General features: G+C 32.0%; 1 protein-coding gene across 1 annotated transcript; it reads right to left on the reverse strand.

Annotated features, from left to right (window-relative positions):
* Window positions 1–13,616: 13,616 nt before the first annotated feature.
* Window positions 13,617–14,558, reverse strand: LOC141507631 (olfactory receptor 51A4-like). Its single transcript, XM_074215498.1, has one exon. The coding sequence runs from the start codon at window positions 14,556–14,558 to the stop codon at window positions 13,617–13,619; it is 942 nt and encodes a 313-aa protein (XP_074071599.1).
* Window positions 14,559–24,739: the final 10,181 nt, after the last annotated feature.

Genomic DNA, 24,739 nt, shown 5'->3' on the forward strand with positions numbered 1-24,739 from the left:
CTATAACTGAGGAAGGAATTATAATTGACATTACAGATGACATTCTCTGAAATGAAGCAAACAATAAGAAAACATGTATTTGAGTCATTCTTATTTTCTCATCCTTAATAAATAAAGTTGTTAGAGTTTCTGTGAATTTTTTTAGGGGTTTTTTGCAAGGCAAATGGGGTTAAGTGGCTCACCCAAGGCCACACAGCTAGGTAATTATTAAGTGTCTGAGACCGGATTTGAACCCAGGTACTCCTAACTCCAAGGCTGGTGTTTTATCCACTGTGCCACCTAGCTGCCCCTTTCTGTGAATCTTTAAAGGGGGTAGTATATACATTTATTTGTTAGACAATAGAATTGACTGAGTTATGAGGTTGTAAATTATCTTTCAATCACACTACATAAGCCAAGGTTGGATGATTCCATGTCAGGAATGATGGAATTAAGAATTTATGCATGTAATGGTTGGCTGTATGAAATGCTCTTTGATGTCCCTTCAATCTTTATTGTTTTATGACTCTGTCTGACTATGCATTACTCCCCTCTCACTAATTATAATTGAGAAAAATTGGCAAAGGTTGAAATCTCACAATATTAAATAAATATTGAAGGAAGATAATTGTACTTGCAAATCCATTCAGTGAATATTCCTACACTCATATAGATCTAACATACCTTAGAAATCACTGTTTAATATTGCTTTTTGGTTAGGAGTTATTTCATCCTTAACTTCCCCGAAGGACAGATCACTAAATGATATTATTATTATTTTAAAATTAACATTCAACTCTTCTGCTTTCACCCTTTGGGAAGGTTTTAGAGGTGGTAGAGTGTTAAATTTAACTGTGAAGATTTTGACTGAAAGGATCTGTCAAAGAGTCAGAGTTATATTCAACGTAAGAGATTGCAATTAAACAAGAAGAACCAGGAACTTCTTAAGTTTCATTCTCATGTTACCTGTTATTTCTCTGAATGGAACTATTATATATCACCCAGAAAGTAAATTTTATTAGACAGGTTAAATCATAAATTGTTAAGAAAATTTTCCATTATTATAATACCTCAAAGGAAATGTATGAAAGTTGAATTTAATTTGCTCTGAGAGAATGCATTGCATATTTACTGAATATCCATCTGTTCTTGTATGAAAGTGTATGTTTTCTGTTTAGGAAAGGGAATGTGTGTGTATTGCATGTCACTATCTGATTAAAATGATTTGTCTGGAAGTACAATTGTTTTGAATGGAAAATATTATTTACCCAAACAAATTGCAAATTATTAGATTATAACATCTGAAAATAACTGTGTAACAGTTGGAATGTCCTTTCTGTACCATCTCCTCCCACTCTTTTTCTTCCTATATAATGAGCCCTTTTTTCTTATTTAAGTATCTAATAGTAAAAAAAAAAAAAATTATTGAGAATGAAAGTAATGAGTTACATTTTCGGGGGGGGGGGTGACTCCAGTTGGAAGGGTAAGTATGTCTCTGAATTCTTCACTATGGCTTTGCTATAGAATGTATTTATGATACAACTTGTTAACTGTTGTAATATGGCATTGTTTTGTATCATTTGTTCCAAATGTCCTCATTTCTTTAAGTAAAGATTGCAAAAGCAATTACTGGCCAAAGACAAAGAAAGAAAAGAAACTGATGTTTAAACCACACTTGCATTTACTCTAAATTGTCTATTTAAACTCATTTCCACTTAAATCACAGAGTTTTAGAAATGGAAGTGTTCTCAGAGTTCTATTTCAATCCCTTCTTTTATGTATGAGTAAACTGAAATCAAGAGAGATAAAGTAACTTGCTAAACTGATTGGATTAGATGGTCTTCATATATATATATATATATACATACATATATGTGTGTGTATATATATATATACATATATGTGTGTGTATATATGTGTGTATATATATACATATATATATGTAAAAACTATCTATCTATCCACAAACATTCATGAAAAACATTCATACACTCATACATCTATATACATATATGTACATGTATTCTGTGGATATATGCATGTGTGCATAGATATATGTGCATGCATGAGAGTACACATTCACAGGTATATAATTATATATGTGTGCGTGTATCTATTTTGTGGTTGTGTATACAATTCGAACAAGAGGACCGATTTTCCCCTAAAATCCAATTCCCTTTCAGCTCCTTTTCTATAACTTTCTGAATCTTGTTTTAAAAATGGTTTTGCTCAAAGAAAAAATTAATTAATATATTAATGTTAAAATCACTGTGCTGGTGCATGGAATTCTTACATATAAATACTTAGGTTAATATATGTAAAATTAATGACTGAATGGCATTAGAAATTTATATCATTTTATTCGTTGTATTTTATCTGAATTATAGACTTTATTCACAAAATATAAGATTCATTTTAATTCCATCTACTTTTGTGAATCATAACTCATTGTTCTTTTAGTGTATTTGAGTTATTGAAATAATGTTCATATTTTCCACTAATAGAAAATAATGGTAAAACAAGCACCTTGTCTATCACTAATGCTCTTTTTGTTATACCTCTGACCCTGTCTTTCTATAATGTTTAAGTTTTTTTCTATCTCTGACTCATTGTCTCTTTCTCCCTGTCTTTCTATCTCTCTCTGCCTCTCTCTCAAAATAGACAGAGACAGACTGACCAACAGACAGACAGACATAAACACAAATACATACACAAGTTCAAACACCATTGTAACAAATTTCAATATGAGAGACTTTCTGATCAACATTTTATTTTCTAATCAATGGACCAAGAAAATAGATAGAATTAATATTCTTTAGGGAAAAGATTAGCGAAAGAGGAGCTAAATTCCTGACCCTGCCATGTTTCAGCTCTGATACTGGATAATATTCTTCCCCTCTCTACACTTCAGTTCCCTCCTGCAAAATTCTGGTGATATTTCATGGTTTAGTTACATCAAAGGATTGATGACAGGAACAAATTAATATTGGCAGAAGATTTTGTAATACTGACATGGCATGTAAATGTAAATTATTAGCATTATTTTTGAAGCAGGGAGTAATGTGATACCAACCCAAGCAACTTTCTATAATTTTCCTGGGTTGGTGGTGTTCTAATCCCATCTACTCAGACCAAGGAGCAACTCAAAGCTAGATTGGCTACTACCAACAATATTTCTCTCAACTTGTCCCATTTTTCCTTTGTTTGCATTGTTTTCTCTCTCTCTCTGGCCCATTAGTAGATTTATTAATGCTGGGAGGCATGTCAAACCAAATCACAAAGACACAATGCTAGAGAAAGACATCTATTTTTTTCAATGAAATTTGAATCTATTTTTCCTAATATTCATGTTTCAGCTGAAGATTCTGCATGTCAAAATACACATTTATTCTTCCCATAGGAATCTTTAAAAAATATTTGAGAGATCTTTTATTTTTCTTCTTTCTAAGTTTCTTATGAGAAAACAAGGATATTACTCATGTTTCTGTTATTTTCACCAAATTGGGAGTTTTGTTGGCCTTTCCAGTTCTCTTTTGGAATCAATTCGCCCTACATAAGTTAGAAGTCTATAGTACTATCCTTCCCTTTCCTAGGGATATATATTTTTTCAAAAGCAACATAGTCCTACCAAAATTGACCAGATAATTTTTAAAGCCCAGCAGTACAAATAATGATTGGTTAATCATAACAATGACTAATTAGTTGAAGTGCTGAGGAATAGATGTGAAGCAATAAATTTATTTTAGTGACCATGTTGTAGGTACATTCAGGTTTAAAAAAGTTAAATTGAAATGTACGTTCCCTGGGATGAGAGCCTTTAGTTCATGTCTGTCTTTGTATGTTCCTATATGCATTTATACTTTACATATATAATAATAAAAACTAAAATTTATATAGTGTTTAGTGGGTGCCAGGCACTGGGATAAATGCTTTATGATAATTTCATTTGATTCTCTCAATCCTGCAAGGTTTAATTATTATTCTTATTTTATAGATGAAGAAATTGAGGCAGACAAGTTGCATGAATTGTTCAGGATCACACAGCTACAAAGTAGCTGAATAGCTTTGAACGCAGGTCTTCCTGATTTCAGGTGTGGTGTTCTATCCACTGTGCCATTTTATTTATTATATTATTATATTAGTTATATAATAATTATAATTATAATCCTGGATTGAAATATTCTTTTTGAATTTTACTTAATCTCCTGTATCTTAGTTCTGTGATTAGGGCTCTATTTTCTATTGTTCATGCTACTTCAACAATTATCAAGATTGAGTCAGAGATAATATCCAAGTGCTTCAACCTTAAAATGAAATTAAGTCAACATCATTTTAACTCATGAAATGCTTCCAAATGATGGTTCACCACCTTAGTCATATATGTCAGATTTGAAATTCCCATTACCTAATTAGCTACCCTTTTCCTGGACTTTATATTGCAATGATTATTTTCTTGACAAAGTTAAAAAGGTGGGGGGGAAGATTATGTAACTGTTCCAATGTAGTTGTTACTAGGTAACTGTTCCAATTTTAGTGATTATCACTAAGATAATCTTAATGTTTTCTTAATTTTCCCTCCTCTTCCGTTCAACATAGCTTTTAATATACTATACTATAGGACAAGAAATATATACAACACATCCCCTCCACTCAATTCATAAAGATTTCATGCATTCCTCTTACATCATACTTCAGATACTTACAGTTCTCATTACTTAGAGACTTCTTCCCATCATGTTCCAGTTACCCTACGTTCATTCTATACTGAAATTCTTCCTAGACTATTATATCCAAAAGGACATCAGTCAACTCTGTTGCTCTGCATTGACTGAATGACCTTAAGCAATGATCAAAAGAGGCATGGGATAAGACCTGGAAGATGGAATATGTCAGTAGGAAAATCTAGAAAATGAGAAAAGTCAGAATGTGGGATGGAAAACCAAGAAAAGAAATTGATTAGAGAACAACATGAAAATAATCTATTTTCAGGCCTTTGAGAGATGACCTGAGAGGAAACTATATCCCACTTAGTTGCACTATACTATAATGTATACTGATACTTTGGTAATTTTATTGAGGGAAGAGGGAATTTAAATGAATTAAAATCTCTCAAGTTTACACATTTTTCAGCAGTTAAAAATAAGATAAAATTAATATATGCAATTATTTTATGTAATTGAATTCAACAGATAGCTGGTATTTGCTAGGTTTAAGTTACTGTGCTACAGGATAGGAAACCAGAGGTAAAAATGAAAGTCCTTTCCTTCAATGAGTTTTCTTTCTGCTTTACTATTTATAGTGCTTTTTCAAATAAAATATTTGAGTTTTATCCATGAAGATCTACAAAATCCAAGAAGATATTCCAGATTCCTAGTTAATTGTTTTGTTCCCTATAATATATGCCCTCCAATTTTTTTTTTCCTAAGTGATATCAGTGACAAAGGTATTAGTGTGATTAGGTGAAGGAATGAGGAATGTGGAAAAGCAAATATGAATACCTTTCACACTTTTGGTAGGAATAAGCCATGTTTTCAGGTTTTGTTAGACATTGAAGTAATATTTCCGTATCAACCTCTGATAGCTATTCTCTGCTTTTCCTATCCACTATTCTGTTTAATATAGGTAGAATCAGAAGAGTGATATAAAGATGAAAAATGGTTTAATTCTTGCAGTCAGAGAATTTCCATTCTGACAAAGTGCATAAGACTCATAATCTAATAAATTGGTTACCAAGTAAAATATAAATGAAAAAAAGAGGAAAAAGAAAGGTATCCAGAGGAAATTGAAGGAGGGAAGGATATTCAGTTACTGGTATTATAAAAAGATTTTATAGAAGAGAGGGTTACAAAGGTGTATCTAAAATGAAAAAAAATTAATTTGAATGATAGATGAAGATAGAAACTTTTCTAAGAATGAAAGATGGTTTGTGTCAATGATCAGAGACAAGACAGTGTTAAGACCAAAAATAACTAATGCATAAACATAAACAAATATATGTGGTATCTTTAAGATATAAAAATTGTTTTATATATTTTGTCTTATTCTCAAAATTACTCTTTAAGGGAGGAATTAACATTATTTACTTTTTTACAAATAAGGTAACTGATTTGCAGAATTTAGGTGAATTTTCCAGGGTAACAAATCTAGTATTTTGACTGCCCAGGGCTTTCTGGCTCCAAATTTATCATTATACCCTCTGAAAAATTACCTCCTCCAAAAATGTATCTGGTTTGGAAGAAAAGAACATAGGTAGAAGGAAATAATGCAGGAAAACATTCACTGGCATTTAATTTGTATTTGGTCCTATAGACAATGGAAAACCACTGAACATCTTTAAGCAGAGGAATAGCATAATTAGACAAGTACATCAGTAGCATTTTTTAGAAATGAAGATTACCTGATAGTTCCTTTGTGGACAATGAATCCTGAACTTTCCAATGTATGATTTCCATATCTCTGATCTTTGATAATGATAATCATAATAATAATAATAATAATAATAATCTGCTTGCCTTTTTGAAGGTGATGTTAATGACTGCCAGTGAAATTTGAAGTTTACCTCTCCTCCATTTTCTACCATCTCAGAGCAGAGTATCTTGTGTTTGTCTGCCAGAGATGGGGTCAAGGAAGGTAGTAAAAACTTGTAGGATAGTTGGTATTTTACTGCTTGGAATGTGGTCTGGAAGAAACTCAGAAACAAACACAAATTGTTGGAGTTCCAAACAGATATGGACAACCTGAAAAAAGTATATGCTTATAAAGAGGGTCAGTTCCTCAAATTCCTGGGTCATGTAAGAAGGCTTTCTTACAGAGAGCAAAAAACCAGTGCTTAGGATTTCTTGAAGTCTCTTTAATATCTGGGTTTCATTTAAGCAATGATGTGACTGTTGCATATGGAAAAGTTCTTTGCCATCTCATTGCCTAATAACATTCAAGAACAAATGGACAAAAATCAGTTGTGAAAATCAGATCACTAACCTGTTTGGGAGACCCTAGATGGGCCCATTAGAGTGAAAAAAGGCAGGACTCAGGCTGACAAACCCAGAGCATTCTTTCATTATACTAAGAAAAAGATTTTTTTTATAGTATCCACTGATCTATACATTGCCACTCCCCTTTTCCTTTTTTCTCTCTCCCAATATGTTATCATCTCCCCAGGTCCAAGGATTCATACTCCTTTAGGGATAAAAACTAGGAAAGATCAAGTCTGAGACTAAACAGAATATGTCATCTAAGAAGAAGGAAGTAGACAAGCGAGAACTCTTTAATTTTCCTTCTTCTCTAATTGGTTTTTCTACCATTATCATCATCATCATATGTTGCTCATGGAAATTCATGGCTATGCTGTTAGGCAAAAGCTTACAGAGTTACAGAGCAAAAGTGCAGGGAGAGGATGATCATTCTAAAACATCAAAAAGGATAGAAAAGTAGATTAACTGATTATGTTAAATTCATATTAATATTTGGAGATCTTCAAGAGATAAATCACTGTTGTTATTTCAATCATGTTTGACTCTTCTATGCCCCCCCCCATTTGGGGATTCTTGGCAAAGGTGCAGGAGTAGTTTGCCATTTTACTTCCCTAGATCATTTTACAGATGAGGAAACCCAATATAACACCTGAACAACAGGCTTAAATTGTCAGTAAGGAACCATCATACTGGTTTTCTTCAAATACTAGAAGAGTTGTTATCTTAAAAAGGTACTGACTTACTCTCCTTTCAGATCTAGAAATAATAGGTAAAAGTATAGGTAAACAAAGTCGGATTTGATATAAGTAGACACTTCCTTTAAAGACAAAGAAGTAGAAACTTTTAAAGACTTAAGGACTCTAATGACCTGCAATGATCAATTAACATTAAGTATATATTTATGTCTTCCAAAGCTCTACTCATGGACAGAAGGGGTTTAGAAAAAAACAAGGCCTTTGTGATTAGATTGATAGAGGTAAATGTGTCTTTAATGTATATGTATGTATATAATTTATGCATAAGTATAATAGGTGCTTTTGTGATGGTGTTTGCATATGGGTCTGTGTGAATTTGTATATTTATATATATATATATATATATGTTTATACATATATTCACACACATATGCATGCATATATGACCTTTCTGTTAGAGAATGAGTACCATTCTCCATCTTAAGTTTTTGGAATGTTGATTTTCTAGCATATTGAAAGTTCTTAACTATTTTAAAGCTTCTATTTTTTTGTCTTTAAAGGAAATGTCTACTTATATTTAGGCTAATTTTGTTTACCCATGACTTTTATCTATTTTTTCTTAGTTCTGTGCTCTGTGGGAGAAGAAGTCCGTAACTCTTCAGGGTAGTAACTCTTCAAGTATTTGAAGAAAACCATAATCTCTTCTCTTTCTCAAAAATAAAAATATCTTCTCTAGCTTAATCAACAATGATTCTCTTAGCTCATCCTTGTGTGTTCTGGCACCTTACAGTATCCAGGTCATTCTCCTATGAAGAAACAGTTAACTTAATAATGTTCTCTCTGAAATTGGCAGCAAAAGATGAAGACAAACTTTTAATTTCTCAGATGATATTGGTAACAATCTAGCAAAGAAATCATGGTGGTTAAAAATTGTCAAGGCTTGTAATTATTTGGTACAAATTCAGATATCAGAAAACACATCTCTGTCCACAAAGTAGATACAACTTTTAGTCATTTTATAATAGGGATAGGGGGAAATGAAAAGGAAGGAAAGAAATAACATTATACAGTACTTTCACTTACCATGTAACTTTGCTAAGTGCTTTTAAAAAATATTCTTTCATTTGACCCGAAGAGATCACAAAATTTCTCTTGTCAGTGCTGGAAAGCTTGCGTATCCTATATAACTTCAAAGTATGTGTTTGTCAGAATGAGTGGTAGCACTGCAAACAGCACACATTACTGTCTAGGGATTAATAACATGGACATAAATGCCCTATCTTGAAAGTCATGTGACATTGAAGTTCTCACTATACATAAAAATGGAGTGAAAGTTATATTTAATACAAAAGTAACTGTATTAAAGACAGAAGGCTGTGGGACTTGCACTAGTCAGCATGCTATTAAAATCTGTATCCTCTATTCCAGTCAGTTTGGGAGGACACAATGAATATCTCATAATTTTCCATCTAGTTGATAACCTAGACTTAATTACTACCCGCCAAAAATCATCTTCAAGTAAGATGAAATCAATTTTGAAACGCATCCCTTCTAAGTACTGCCTGTCCTTTGGAATCCTCCCTCTGATTGGAGAGGGTGGTGAACAGATATTGCAGAGTGATTCTCAGATAAGTAGAGATCCCAGGGAGGATATCTCACAATTTTCTACCTGGCTACAAAATTGATCATACTCTGCACACCAAGTATCTTAATTTTTAGTTTCTTTTTATGTCTTGTTTTCCCCTTTTAGACTGTAAATTCCTTGAGGGCAGGAACTGTCATTTTCCTTTGTATTTTCTTTTTCATTTTTTTTTAGTTTTTTGCAAGGCAAATGGGATTAAGTGGCTTGCCCAAGGCCACACAGCTAGGTAATTATTAAGTGTCTGAGACTGGATTTGAACCCAGGTACTCCTGACTCCAGGGCTGGTGCTTTATCCACTGCACCACCTAGCCGCCCCTCACTATGCCACCTAGCTGCCCCTTTCCTTTGTATTTTCAACAGTTTGGACAGTGTCTATCACAAAGCAGAAGGTTAAAAAGGATATGTTGAATGACTGACCACTTCAGGGAAGCGACCTTTCTTAGCTCAGTTATGTATGGCTAAGAGATGAAAAAAAAATAGATGGTTGATGAAAAATGGTGCGAATTGATACAGACCATGAAGTAGAGTGGTGATAATAAAGGACTCAAATTTCATAGAGTCATTGATATAAATGCAAATTACTTCATGATTAAATATGTTATATTTAATTTTGCTCCTACCATACATATATTGTAGCTTCATTAGTCTTTAAACTATGCTGAGTTTTGTTATATGGGTCTAATGTTCTGTTTTTGCACTTAATTATTTTGTAAGCCCCTAAATAATATTATTCCTTTCATTTTTATTATCACCATGCATATTTCTTTGTATTCTATGAATTAGAATATGCTGCTTTGGAATAAACATATATTGAGTCCTAAATAAAATGGTTGAAGCCATTGTGATGCTGCACATGTATGGATGATATACATTTGCCATGAAGGGCATGTGAGGATGATTCCTTTAGGTGGTGTGACTATCATATACACCCCCCACAATCACTCTTATTTATGAAGCACTGATGGAAGTTTTTTAATATTATTCTACATGCTGGGTATATTAAGAATGATTTGGAAAGAACTACAAAATTAAAAATTTAATTGTGAAAATTTCTAGTGAAGATTTCTAAATTTCTTCATCCACTAGAGAAAGAAGTGACTATATGTTTGATCACTGATCAACCCACTTACATATTGAGAAATCCCTATATATCCAATAATTAGTAATAGATTAGTAAGTTTTATTTAACAAATAATGAAATTATTTCATGTTTATATTCAATCTAGCAAAGTTTACTTCATCAGGGATAGGAAACCATCTTTCTATCAAGTGACAGTTAGATATTTATAATGTCATTTGTGGTCCATATAAAATTAGCAACTTAAAAATTAGTCTGCTATATTTGGTCTAACGTTTAATTAATTCATATCTAAAAAGTTATTAGATTTATTGAAGTTCAAGTCCTGACTGTTGTTGTGATAGAACCAGACCAAATGATGTTGGTGGCCTTATACAGCCAGCAGGTCAGATTTTTCTCCATACCTGATCTAGTCCATATTTGCAAGATTAGTGAACTTTCCTAATCACAATCTCCCTGTGAATTAGAAATCTAGCCCACCAATGATTGCTTGATTTCCACCTAAATTTCATTCCTGCTTGATTCCTACAAAAATCTGATATAGGAGCATATATTAAAAGTTCTAGTCCCTTAATTAAGTTACACATGCCCTAACAACCACTTGTGTTTGTCCATGGGACTGAAGGAATAGAGAGTATGATGTTTGCATTCCTTGAGTAATAATATCGCTGAATTATCACCCTTTAAGTACCTATATGCTATGTTTCCTTGACCATAATCTCTTCACAATCATCCTCTATTCTGACAGGTCTAGAGTGCTGTTGTAACTGATAGTTGTAGTCTTCCTTGGTCAGAACAAAAAACAATATTCAAATTTCATGAGATTTATTTAAATCATTTATAAGAACTTTATAAATATTATCTCTTTTGAGACTCAAAACAACTAAAAGAAGTAGGTGTATTATTATTTCCTTAATATATATGATAAAACCAAGACTGACAGATAGTGAGTGACTTGCCCAGTCACAGAATTAGTAAGTATGAGACTAGATGAGAACTCAGGTCTTCATCACTCCAGGTTAAGTATTCTACCCACTAGACACCTAACAGTTTAAGAATTAGAAATTTCCAATGTATGATATGGAAGATTCAAAAGAAATAGAGGTGCAGAAGTGAAGAAAGGTGAAATTTTTAGTCATTCTTATCTGAGAGGGGGGGAAACCTCCGTCATTCAAAAACTATCTTCCATAGAGATACACATTCATACTTTGGGTCCAAAGGAGTATTGGGTATCACATTCAGAATAATTGGTTTACTTGGTTGCCTCTCTTATGATGTAGTCTAAACTGCTCTTCTCCTGTAATATTGTAACTGTAATATTCCTTAGCTCTGGCTTCATATATAATTCTTCCAGGTGAAGTGATATAATTTTATTTCCTGAAAGGACTGCAATTCTTTTCTTTTTGGGAAAAATTGAGTCTATCTCACTCTAATCAATGGAAGGATTATTCTTTTATCCCATTTTTCAATAACAGATTTTAGACAAATATATTGTCTTGTGCTTTTCCCTCTCTTTTGTTTTTTTCTTTCTTTTTTTTCATCTCCTAAGTAACAAGTAGCAGAAAGAAAATTGTATACTCTCCATTCTCCTCCTCTTCCTCTTATCCTTCTTCTTTTCTTCAGCTTTCAATATCTCCTCCTCCTCATTATTATTGTTGGCATCTTCCTCACTATCATATTCCTACACTTTTCATGCTTCTCCTTCACAGAAGTCAGTAAAGATAGAACTTCAACCTTTCTTTAGCCTAGCAAATTTGCCTGAGACCAAGTGACAGTACAAGGTGAGACTTATAGCTTCTCATGATCATAATTTATTTATTATATTTTATATACATGTTCCTGGAATATCATATAGGAGTTTGTTTTAAGAGATGTCATGTTAAGATATGCTCATATTTTATAATATCCATTATAAGATAAATTATAGCTGATTGCCTATTATTATTTTGGGGTTTTTGCTAGGCAATGAAATTAAGTGACTTGCCCAAAATCACATAGTAAGTACCAAGAATCTGAGGGTAAATTTGAACTCAGGTCTTCCTGGTTACAGAGTCAGTGTTCTAGTCACTGGACCACCTGGAAGCCCCTTCTTTGATTATTATGGCAGTTTCAATATTTGCATTTAACCAAGTATTACCTTCAACATATTCTATTTTCATAAGCAAATTAGCTTTTTGAAGCATAAAACACTGAAACAGATTTTGTTTGATATTTCCTCAAAGTATTCTATTCAAATGAGTAATTGCTATTTTAGAACATTGATGCAAACATAATTTGCCAGCTTTTTTCTGATTGATTGATGCAGACTTAATACAATAATTTTTTAAAGCATAGAGGCAGACTGAAGATCCAAATAACTGAACTGTCAAGAGTCACCTCTTATAGAAGAAAAGAATCAAAAGTTGATAAAAATCCTGTTGCACTTTCACTAATCAGATTTCAACTGGAGTACTGCATTGATTTCTGATTACTTTTTTAAGACCTAGATAAAGAGGAATAGACACCAAGAAAAACAAGCAATATATGGAAAGGCTCTCCAATAACATTAATCTTTGAAGGAATGGAGGAATATTTAACCTAATGAAGAGAAGACTTCTCAGAAATGAGATAGCTATCTTTAAGTATGTAAAAGACTGAAATTAATATTAGGAATGAAATTGTACTTTCTTCATCACAGGAGGCAAAACCAGGAATAATTCCAGAAAGACTAATTTGATAGAAAGAAAAATTCCTAACAATTCAATCGTGGAATAGAGTGCCCCCACTGACAATAAATTTTCAGTACTGGAACTCTTCAATTTGACAATTATAACTTTTCAGTATAGTTGCAGTTTCATGTTACATGTAGAAGTTTCAATAAATAACAATGGAAATCTTTTCCAATCTGAGTTAATGCGAATTAATGATCTAATAAATAATTGATTTTATTGCTGAAAGACAAAATATATGTTTTTGAATGAAATCAATATTCAGAAAAGAATCAGGTAGATATTCTGGGAGTTTGATTAGCAAAAAGTTTGAAGAATCAAAATAAGGAAGGAAATGAGAATCCAGACCAGTAAACCATTAAGAGATATCTAACTACTAAAACTTACTGTAAGTAATAAAATGTTATAAATAAAGAGAAGACAAATGAAAAAGTTCAAAGTTTAAGGAGAAAATCAGTAATAGGAGTGTCAAAGTAACAGAACATCATGGAGAGTACTTGTTTAAAAAAATTCTTAAAAAATAATTAAACTATTAATTATTCATCAGTACTTCTTCAGACACAGTTTCCCAAGGATCTTCTCCCGAATTTGACGAGTCTTCACACAGTATACAATAGGGTTCATCAGTGGAGGAACCAAAATATAGATATCAGCAATCAGGATCCTAATTAATGGCGATGCATGTTTGGCAAAACGGTGAACAATAGCTAATGTGACAACGGGAATATAGAAAATGAGCACAGCACAGATATGGGAAACACAGGTATTAAAGGTCTTTAATCTCTCTTGATGGGAAGCAATGCCTAAAACGGTCTTCAGGATCATTATGTAGGACAACAAAATCAATACCAAATTTATCATGCCTAACAGGGCAACAAAGAAACCAAAGATGATATTGACTCTATTATCAGAACAGGACAATCTCATTACATCTTGGTGGAGACAATAGGAATGGGAGAGGAGGTTTCCCTTACAAAATCTTAGCCTCCTTAAAGTGATAGGGAATGGGATTATACATGCAAAACTGGCAATGGCAAAGCCCAACCCAATCTGTATGACTCTGATATTGGTGAGAATAGAACCATATCTTAGGGGGTTGCGGATAGCTATAAAACGATCAAAGGACATGATGACAAGCACAGAAGACTCCATAGCAGTGAAGAAATGGATAAAAAATTCCTGTGCAATGCAAGCATCAGCAGAGATTCCTGGAGCATTGAACAAGAAGATTCTTAGTACGGTTGGCAAAGAAGAGAAAGAAAGGCAAAAATCTGAGACAGCCAGCATGGAGAGAAAATAATACATAGGTTCATGAAGAGAAGGCTCTGTTTTAATGAGGAGGAGAATAGTAGAGTTCCCCACTATGGCAATGACATATATGAAGCAGATGGGAATGGATATCCAGATGTACACATGCTCCATTCCTGGGATGCCAATGAGGAAAAAGGTAGAAATCTCAACCTCAGTGTTGTTGAAAGGAGACATGGATAACAGAAATGGAAAGTATGGTTTGGATGACAGATGGCATTTCCTGAAATGAACAAAAACAAAAATAAACACATTGATGGATTATGAGCTGCCTTCTAAAGTTTAAAATCTACAATCATATTTTTGAATGATATCTCTTACTTCTGTGTTGTCCAATGTGTACTGTTGAGAATTTATGGCAGAGTTTGATTAATCTGCAATTAAAGAAGGAGGGGAGAATAAATATTTAAGCAGCAAATACAATATTCCAGTTACTGTGCTAATAATATAAGGTGGATCTTGGATAAAGATAAAAGCATGCCTTAGTCTGATAAAAATTGCTTCAAAGTAAAACTGTGAAACTATTAGGAACTCAAGCATCAGTCACTGAGGAAATAGAAACAAACAAAACAAAGAATAATTTCTACAAAGAATCATATAATTGGAGGGGAATTCAAAGACCAATAAATTCAAATTATACATTGTGAGTATGCGTACATATGCACACATATATATGATTGTACATGTATATGTGCATTCATGCATGCATGCATGTCTATGTATGAAAAATCATAGAATTCTAAAGGTCATCTAGTTAAATGCCATCTTTTCATATAAAGGAACAGAGAGAGCAATTCTCCAAAGACTATCTATCAGTTTAAACTCAGGACTCTTATATCAGTTCTTTATTGTATTACATTGAACCTTTGGGTAATGGAGAGATAGATAGATAGATAGATAGATAGATAGATAGATACATAGATACATAGATACATAGATACATAGATACATAGATACATAGATACATAGATACATAGATACATGGATGGATGATAGTGATTGTGATAAGAAATAAGCATATATATATTTATATCAGCATTGAGAAATATATATACACATATATATAAGAGAGACAGAGAGAAAGAGAGATAGAGAGAGAGTATTAAAGACAAAAATTTAGAGATTTTTTTAAGTGCAAAGTGCAAGACAAGGATAATTTTGAATAACTAGGTTCTTGTAGAATATATAGAGTTATTTTTGAAGTGCTAGAATGTTTTTTATATTTTTAAATATCTTTGATCTATTTTTCCTCATATAACTTTTTTTTGGCTATTTTCTTACCTTGAGACAACTTCCATCTTTGTCAAAAGTATTTTCAAACTGAATGAGGTAAAAAAGAAGATTCTTATTAATGAGCTTTCTTTCTGTTACAACTTCTAAAGCATTAGGAGTTCCTGAATTCAGTTCTAAACATATTAATTTTGATATTGTAATCAAATATGAGGATGTTGATTTTATCTAAATGTCAGTAAATTACCCTCTCTACTCAAGCTTGATGCCTATTTAGTCTTATGGTTTACTCAGAAGCCTTTCTTAGAAAATATATATTTAAAAGACTGTCTGAGATAATAGATACCATGAATTTATTCTAGTGCTTCCTCTAAATCCATTTCTTTAAGTAAAATCAAATTATAGGGAACGTCATTAAAGGTCAGTTGCTTACATGGCATAATCAGTAACCAATTAAATTTGCGAGGGATTTGCACTGGATACATGAAAGAGGTACTCACTGATCATATTCTGTTGATACTAATATACCCTCCATAACTGATTTTCCTATTAAAGAGAGCTTTGATCTTGTCAACCACTCTACTCAACAAATTGAATTGACTATATCCCTTCTTGGATCTCTTATAAAATCCTTTGGCTATTAAACCCCTGACAAAACATGCCTTTCTTTATATTATTCTTGTTCTTTACCTTTCTCGATGTATGCTATCATTCAGCCATACTGAATCAGGGCTAGCACACAGTGGGTGCATATTAAATGGTAGATGGCATGGTAGAAGCAGTGCTAGACCAGGAGTCAAGAAGAACTGATTTCAAAATCAAACTCATTTACTAACTGTGTAATCCCTGAGCCAGAAGACCCCAGCTGGGGTTATAAAGAATTGCACACAAATGAAGCAACTGAAGAACAATGAATGCTACTGAATGGCTTAACTGTTCTACTCCATTAATATCCATTTCCCATTATTCAGCATAATGATCCATCTCCATTCTCTGTAATTATTTATCATGTCTGGAATACTCTTCCTCCCCACATCCACCTTTTTAGAATGATTGCTTTCTTTCAAGATCCAGATCAAATGAAACTTTCTAGACCCAGGAGGGCTTTCTGAGTTTCCTTATTTGCTAGTGCTATTTCATTTAAGATTATCTTCTGTTTACTCAGTATGAATGCTATGTGAACATATTTGCATTCACTTTTTATATTTTTTAATGTAATCACACTGAGATCAGGTACAATTTTATTTCTTTTTCTTTGAATTTCTAATGCTTAATAGAGCTCTTGGACCATAGTAAGAACCTCAGATAGGCATTTTCTTATTATCTAATCTATAGTCTCAATTTCACTTTTTCTAACAATATCTCCTCCCTCTCTACGAAACTATTTAGAGCAGAACACTGGACCTGAAATCAGGAAGATCAGAGTTCAGATTTGTCCTCAGACAAAAGTTAAGTCATACAATCGTCTTTATTTCTCAGCTTCCTCAACTATAAAATAGGGAGAACAATAGTTCCTGTGCACAAAGTTGTCTTGACTATCAAATGAAAAAACATTTATAATGTGTTCAGCACTGAAATATTGTTGTTCAATCATTTTTCAGTTATGTTCAACTTCTGATGACCTCATTTATTTTTATCTTCTCAGAGATACTGGAGTAGTTTATCCTTTCCTTTTTCTGCTCATTTTGCAGATTAGCAACCTGAGATAAACAATGACTTGTGCAGGGAGAAAGAATTAATTCCTAATCAATCTAGTATTCATTATCCTGATGATTTATTTTAACTTGTAAGGCCTAATTCACATAGCTTTTAGATTTATAGTTATATAATTACAGTACTCAGAGACTAAGCTCCTCATTTTTCTTAGCTAAACCTACATTGAGCTAAGCTGGCATAAATATTTCCTCATTTTGTGGAAGTCTGAGTTTCTTTTTTGATATGCTAAGTGAACACTCAAATACACTTAAAACAAATATATCATTATTCAATTAGCTCAAAAGTTCCAGGATATCAAGATTGACTATTGCAATGCATTAAACCAATCAGAAGGACTGTTTGACAAATGCTATACCCATAAAATCCTCCATTATGTTTAGCACCCCTAAAATGCCTATAGCCTGAATTTTGGTCACAGGATCTAACTAATATCAGAATGTTTTATGATATATTTAGCTTGCTCCAGTCTAGCAGAAACCAATCAAAACAGGCTTAAGATTCTTTAATTTTTCTACTCCTCTTTTTCTACTATAAAAATAAGAACTGTAAATCCCAGTTTGTCTTTGGTTACTGAATATCAATATATCAATATAAATTGATATTCATGGTTTCCATAAAATATAGTTTTCATATATATGTTAAATAATCATTAGTCATCAGGAGATATAGAATAGATGAAAATATAGTTAGATACAGAAAAAAGATATATATGTGGTTTTATGTACATATATGTATATATACATGTATATATGTATATATATATGTGTGTATATATATGTATATACATATATATATATATATACATATATATATATATATATATATATATATATATATACATACATACATACACATATATATGTCCTGGTGCCTAATATTTGATCTTGAAGTGATAAGCATGCAAGCATTAAAAATACTGTAAAGCAGGGTCACATTATTACTGACTGTATGCTATTCATTTGGAGATCAGTATGTTACACCTGACCTTTTATTCCTCTGGCATAAATTTTTAGAAACCCTTGTCAGCTCTATGTTGTGTTAAAATTTCTAAGATATAGTTTAATGTATCTATTCTTTATTCTTACTACTAATAATAATTTCTGATGTCATTTTAATAACAATAACCTATTATATTAAAACAAGGAGGACAAAAACTCATGGCAATAGCTTGCTATATCTAACATGCAGGAACAATACGTTGTCTGAGAAGTTTATAAGAAGTGATTAAGGAAACAATCTTCACATAATTGTGATGGAATAATATTGTACCACAAGAAATTATGGGCTCAATGATTTTTACAAAAACATGGAAAGACTTGCATGAAATAATAGAGAATGAAATGAGTAAAACCAAAAGAATATTGTAGATAGTAACAACAGATTTAAAAATGACTTTGAGTGAATAAGTTATTTTTTCTATTAAAAGTAAACAAATTAACTATAAAAGACATATGAAGAATGATGCTATCTCCTTCCAGAGAAAGAACTGATAAATAGAAGCATATTTAGAATAATGTTAAAAAATATATACCTATTTGTGTTTAATGGTAATCTTCTCTAGGGTGGAAGGAGGAAGGAAGAAAAAAAAGGGAACATTTATAATGTCTCATATTTGAAAGAAATAGAAAATTGTGCCTAGGAGATTTATAGCTTCATGTGCAATCAACTTTTTTAGTATACTATATATATTTATTTTAGTCTATTAATTAAAATAAAATTAAAAAAGAACCACTTATCCATTAACACTTTTGGTAGTTGAGTTTAAAATGTGTGAAATTTGAAGTAAATTTACAATCGATATTTTGGTAAAGGCAACCAATAATAGTACATTTTATATAATGAAGAATTAAATCATTATCTTAAGTTTATTTTTGATAATCAATGTTCACAATATCCTGAAATATAGATCTTCAAAATGAGAAGTCAAGTTTCAGAAGACTGCAAAAAACATTACTTTGAACCATTACCTGCTGTTCTACCAGACCCTTATCTTGATAAAATATCAAAATGTTAAATTGGATACATCACAATTGATATATAAGACAGGAATCCAAAGTCTAACATGTCATAAAAAGTCATTCTTCCATAACTAATAGATCCAAAGGGAAAAAATTCTTAAAAGCATAGCAATTTCTTTATCAACAGTGTGAAGATTCAGATATCAATATCATAATGAATGTTCAAATTAAACCAGCTTAATCACTTTACTTCACATCAAAAGACTGTTTTTTAGAAAAAAATATTTAAAAAATCAACATTGGAGAGAATGAGGCAAGATAAGTGGACAAATAACATGTTGGTGGAGCTATAAATTAGTCCAGGTATTCTGAAAAATGCATTTGGATTAATATTAAGACAATGAATTAATTTTCTAAAATTTTTGACAAAGAGATAATACAGCTCAACATTGGAGGTCAAAGGCAAAAAAAGAATGTTACATTACATAAAAATAAAGAAACATCAAAAACTGAAAGTAAAAAAATGGAATTTCTAAATGATTCAAGGATCCATAAATGTAATTTTGCATTACTGTTCTCTAAGAAATAAAAGATATAATGTACACAAATTATCAAGGTAAGACATATAATTTGATGCACAATTTGATGAGTAACCAGGAATATTCTATACTAAATAACTTTTCTGCAAAAAAATAAAGGAAAGAACAACAGCAGCAAAATTATCTAAACTAAATGCTTTCAAATTATAAGTAACAAGCTCGTCTCAAATAAAAGATATGAGAATTCACTTCTCGCCCTTCTTTGTAGATATGGGAAACTGTGATTGTGTAAGTTGCATATAACTTTTGACTTTTTTTTTTTAATGTGCTCAACTTGGGTCTTTTTTTTTTTTTTTAGTTTTTGCAAGGCATTGGGGTTAAGTGGCTTGCCCAAGGCCACACAGCTAGATAATTAAGTGTCTGAGACCGGATTTGAACTCAGGTACTCCTGACTCCAAGGCAGGTGCTCCATCCCCTGTGCCACCTAGCTGCCCCTCCACTTGAGTCTTTATTGTAACCCTTTCATTGGAAAAAAAAAGAGTCTTAAGGTATGGCTGTCTCAGGAAGGACTATATATATATATATATATAAACATGCAGAAGAAATAAAAAATTAAAAAATCCAAATTTACTGTAGCAACTCTCCATCATAATCCATTTTTTCTCTTTGAACTGGATATATTTGTAATAATGGTTTTGTTGTCTTAATTTGTTTTAACAATGAAAATATGAAGGTAAGAAGTAGAGTAAAGGTAATTGGTACATTTATATATCTAAAGTTATAAATATATATGCATATTTTCAAAAGTTCTGGATATACTATCTCAGTTGATGAGTTGTGGCACTTTCGCTGAACTATTTTTTTATAGTATCCTTTCTTATTCTTTTTTTTTAAATATGACTTCATGGGTCCTGGAGAAGAGAGGAGTTAAAGATGCAAATGATGTTTTAAAAAGAGAATATCAATAGAAAAATGAATTCCATTTGCAATTGGAAAGTTGTTAAGGGATAAATGACTTGTCAATTGCTAACAGTTTGGTAAACTGAAAAATTAGGATGTGAATATATCTTCCAATGGCAAATCCAGAGCCCTTAAATGATAGGTCCCAATTATCTTCAAACTTTGTAGTAAGCTCAGAAAATGTTGAAAAATCCTCCACATCTGTAATAGAAAAACCTCTTAGAGGATTCTCCCCTCAAAGAAATGAGTCCATTAATAATTGAATTTGATACTTCTTCAGATAGTTATTAGCTATGTGAATTCAAATTTGACCTGTGACACTTACTAGTTGTGTGAACTTAGTTAAGTCACTTAACCCTGTTTGCCTCAGTTTCTCATCTGCAAGGAGAAGAAAATGCCAAATTACTGGAGTATCTTTGCTAAGAAAAAACCCCAAACAAGGACCATGATGATATGGACATCACTGAAAGGACAGAAGAACATTAAAAGGACTTTCTAAGTCTTGATATTACATAAGTGGGAAAACTTTAGGATATAATAGTCATCATGATTATCTTCATTACTGGTTATAGTATGAAGAATTCTAAAATCATTCCCATATTTCTTGGAGTCATTTCATAGGGGATAATTGAAGAAGCCATAGAATTAGAAAAGAAGAATCCTCATCCATTTAATTCAGTTCATTTTAGGAAGTACTGATTATAAGCACCTGTTATGAGTGAGATATTGTATAAGGGTTAAGAAATGGAAAGACGCAAAGAAAGTTTCTTGTACCCATGTAGGTCAAATACTACTGGGTGAATGAAACATTTACACAGAGAAGTAAATAGTCTATATTTGTGAAAGAAAGAATTAAAAACTTGGGGTATAAGGAAAGGTTTCCCTATAAAATGTGATCCCTGGGATGTAATATAAATGGAGTGTATTTAAGAAAAGTTTACAGAATTTAGGACTGCATATGAAAAAGTATAGAGGCAGGTGTATATGGAACAGTGAAGAGCACAGTTTAGTTGTGACAGAATGTACAGAAAGGAGTAATATAAAATACATCTGGAAAAGTGGGTTACATCTACATGGTGAAGGGCTTATAATGTCCCGTTGTAAATGTACAAAACCCTAAGAAGAGGCTTTGAATGGGAAACTGGTGAAGAATCACTTGGATACTTTGCACTTACCTCCTCAGAACTGCTAGGTAGTCTTAAGACCAGCAATATCTCATCTTTTTATCTCAAGATCCATTTCCTTATTTTCTCTCTAATTGTTGTTTTTTTAATCATTGATTTAGTTGACTCTTCACTATAGGCTGTTGTGATCTTTCAGTATCCTACTCTGAACTCAATAATTAAATTTTTTTCACGCAAGGGATAAGGTTTCTCCGATGGAATATTATTTCTTTTACATGAAGACTTTCTGTTTCTCCCCATATTGAAGTTTACATTTTTAAGCATTCAGTTACCCTTGCTTAACACACGATTTTTATAAATTCTTTCAATTAACTCTGTATTCCCTTAAACTTGTTTTTTGCTTCAATCTGAGAGTAAAATTTTACTCTTTAAAATTATAAGTATAATAATGATATTAGAATTTTTTAAAAGAATCTATGAATATGATGCAAATAAGAGCAATAAATTGAATTGACTGTGAACAGACAAACAGGCAGCATTTTTAGGAGAAAAAAAAGACGGATAGACACAGACAGAGGGAGAGATACAGAAAAAAGAAAGGAAAGAAAGAAATAGAACAGAAGAGACAAAGATTAAAATGTGATATGACTTTGGACTGAATTTTAAAAAATTGAAATAAGAAAAATACATATGAACTTTTTTAAAGGGCCAGCATCAAAATTATGTTGGATGCAAAGGACTGAAAGGAAGGATGCCAAAGAGTGCAGAAAGTCACATTTTGTACAATTGAAACTCTCACAAAGATGATCCTTGAAAACTTTTCCACATTTACTTCTACTGGTAAAGACACCTTGGAGAGAGAGGAAAAAGTAGAGTAGGGCTGTTGTAATAACTTTAGACACCAGAAAGCAACCACATGGTCTTAGAGAGATATAAAGTAAAATTGGAATTAATACTTCAAGAACTAATCTTCCACTTGAATAGCTACAAAAGACCTTACATGATACAAAAAATAAGCACAGACTTCCCCTGAAAGCTTTCATTTATTAGAAATAAATCAAATGGACAAATAAACGTTAGACTACTCACCAGCTTAGAAGTTCCTGGACAGATAAAGAAGTAAAGGAGAGACACTGGAGAAGACCCAGTGATATTTTCAGACTCAATCATGAGTATTTATTAGAGATACTACCCTTCTTCATTGCCTTGGGATATAGAAACCTCTGGGGAAGATTAGCTTGGTCTTTCTGGTTTCAAAGTAAACAGAAAATATCATAAAGAAAATTCCAGAAGAATTGAGGATGAAAGACGGTGATCATTTGAGTATAAGGTTTCAAGAGATTGAAAAGACAAATGGGGGAAAAGGATTCATTGGTTAGGAGATCATTTAAGACTTTAGGGAATGTACTTTTAGTTTGATTGAGTTCACAAGTCAAAATAGTATGCAAGATGAAGAAATCTTTTGGTCCGTAAGAAGGAGAGAGGTATCATGGACTAATAAACAAGTAATAAATAAATAACAAATAAACTAATAAACAAACCCAACCAGACTGTCTTTGAAGTAATGAGAATAACTAGTGAATAGAATGGGACTTGATTAAATGACATTTCATTAATCAAATGGGGCTACATGAATCAATAGAGCACCCCCTACAAAAAGTAACTTCTTTTGTTGAACTTTCATTCCTATCCTTTTTAAACCACTGAACTTAAGTTGTCTTCTAATTTGGAATACCTTACTGACCCTTCTATGGATCCAAATAAAGTCACACCTGCTAGTTATTCACAGATTAATGGACAAATAAAATGATTCAGATGTTCATTCATGGTTTTCTGATGACAATAGAAATTCTGACCCTTAGATATCCAACTTCTAGTTCTTAAATAATTAATTATCCATTCTGCTGTTTTAACTAGAAACTTACTTGCCCTCCTGGGTCTGATAATGCCTTTGTCCCATAATGTTTAGTAGAAACTTAACAACAGAAATTCTTTTAGTAATAAGAGATATAAAACAATAGATTTTTGAAAACAATTAGCAAGATTTATTTAAAATACTGCCATTAGAATTCACCAAATGTGAAACTTTTGAAAAAGAAGTAATTTACTTCCTGACACCTGTCTTTCCTTATCTGGTCAGTGTGGATGAAAATTCCCCTTTTCCCTAATTACTAGGGTTATTGAAATTAAACATCATCAGGCTATTCAACAAATTTTTGAATGCACAATCTCCAATCCTATCTCATCATGACTTTGATTACTTGAAAACGTCTTAGTTTCTAAATGTCCTTCTTAAAATACTCATAAATAAACATTTCATATAGATATTGCCTGAAGAGGGCAGCAAGTAGAAGGATAACCACAACTCACATTTGCCAGGTAACATGAAAGATTTTGAAAGTCCAGAAATCCAGAAAGGTCAAGTGCAAAAAGTCTGAAGAAAGTTGGCAAATCACTCATTAGTCTAAAAATGTCTCGAAAAACAAATCCTTGGTGGCACTGATAGACAACTTGAACCCTAATAATAAGATTAGTCAAATATAGCAAGGTCTGTGATACCTGGAAGAATTGAAATTCAGGTTAAACAGTTACTTTCTTTGGGACCCAAATAATCTTTGAATGAATTATTTGAAGAATGCTTGAAATTTTGTGTTAATTTCTTTCTCATTACTTTCCTTTCTCTTAGTATTATAATTAATATAACAGTAATAGGCTTGATTACTCACTTTTTGTCTGTTGTCAGGCACTTATTCTGATGTAGATTTTTTTCTATTCTCTTCTTCAGGAAGCGACAACCATCTCAAAACTTCTCCAAAACTGGCATTTATTTC

Source organism: Macrotis lagotis, chromosome 1 (assembly GCF_037893015.1).
Source record: "Macrotis lagotis isolate mMagLag1 chromosome 1, bilby.v1.9.chrom.fasta, whole genome shotgun sequence".
NCBI lineage: Eukaryota > Metazoa > Chordata > Mammalia > Peramelemorphia > Peramelidae > Macrotis > Macrotis lagotis.

What these genes read in the sequence shown, in the direction of transcription:
- LOC141507631 (XM_074215498.1), bottom strand. Translation starts at nt 14,558, where the DNA reads ATGTCTCCTTTCAACAACACTGAGGTTGAGATTTCTACCTTTTTCCTC.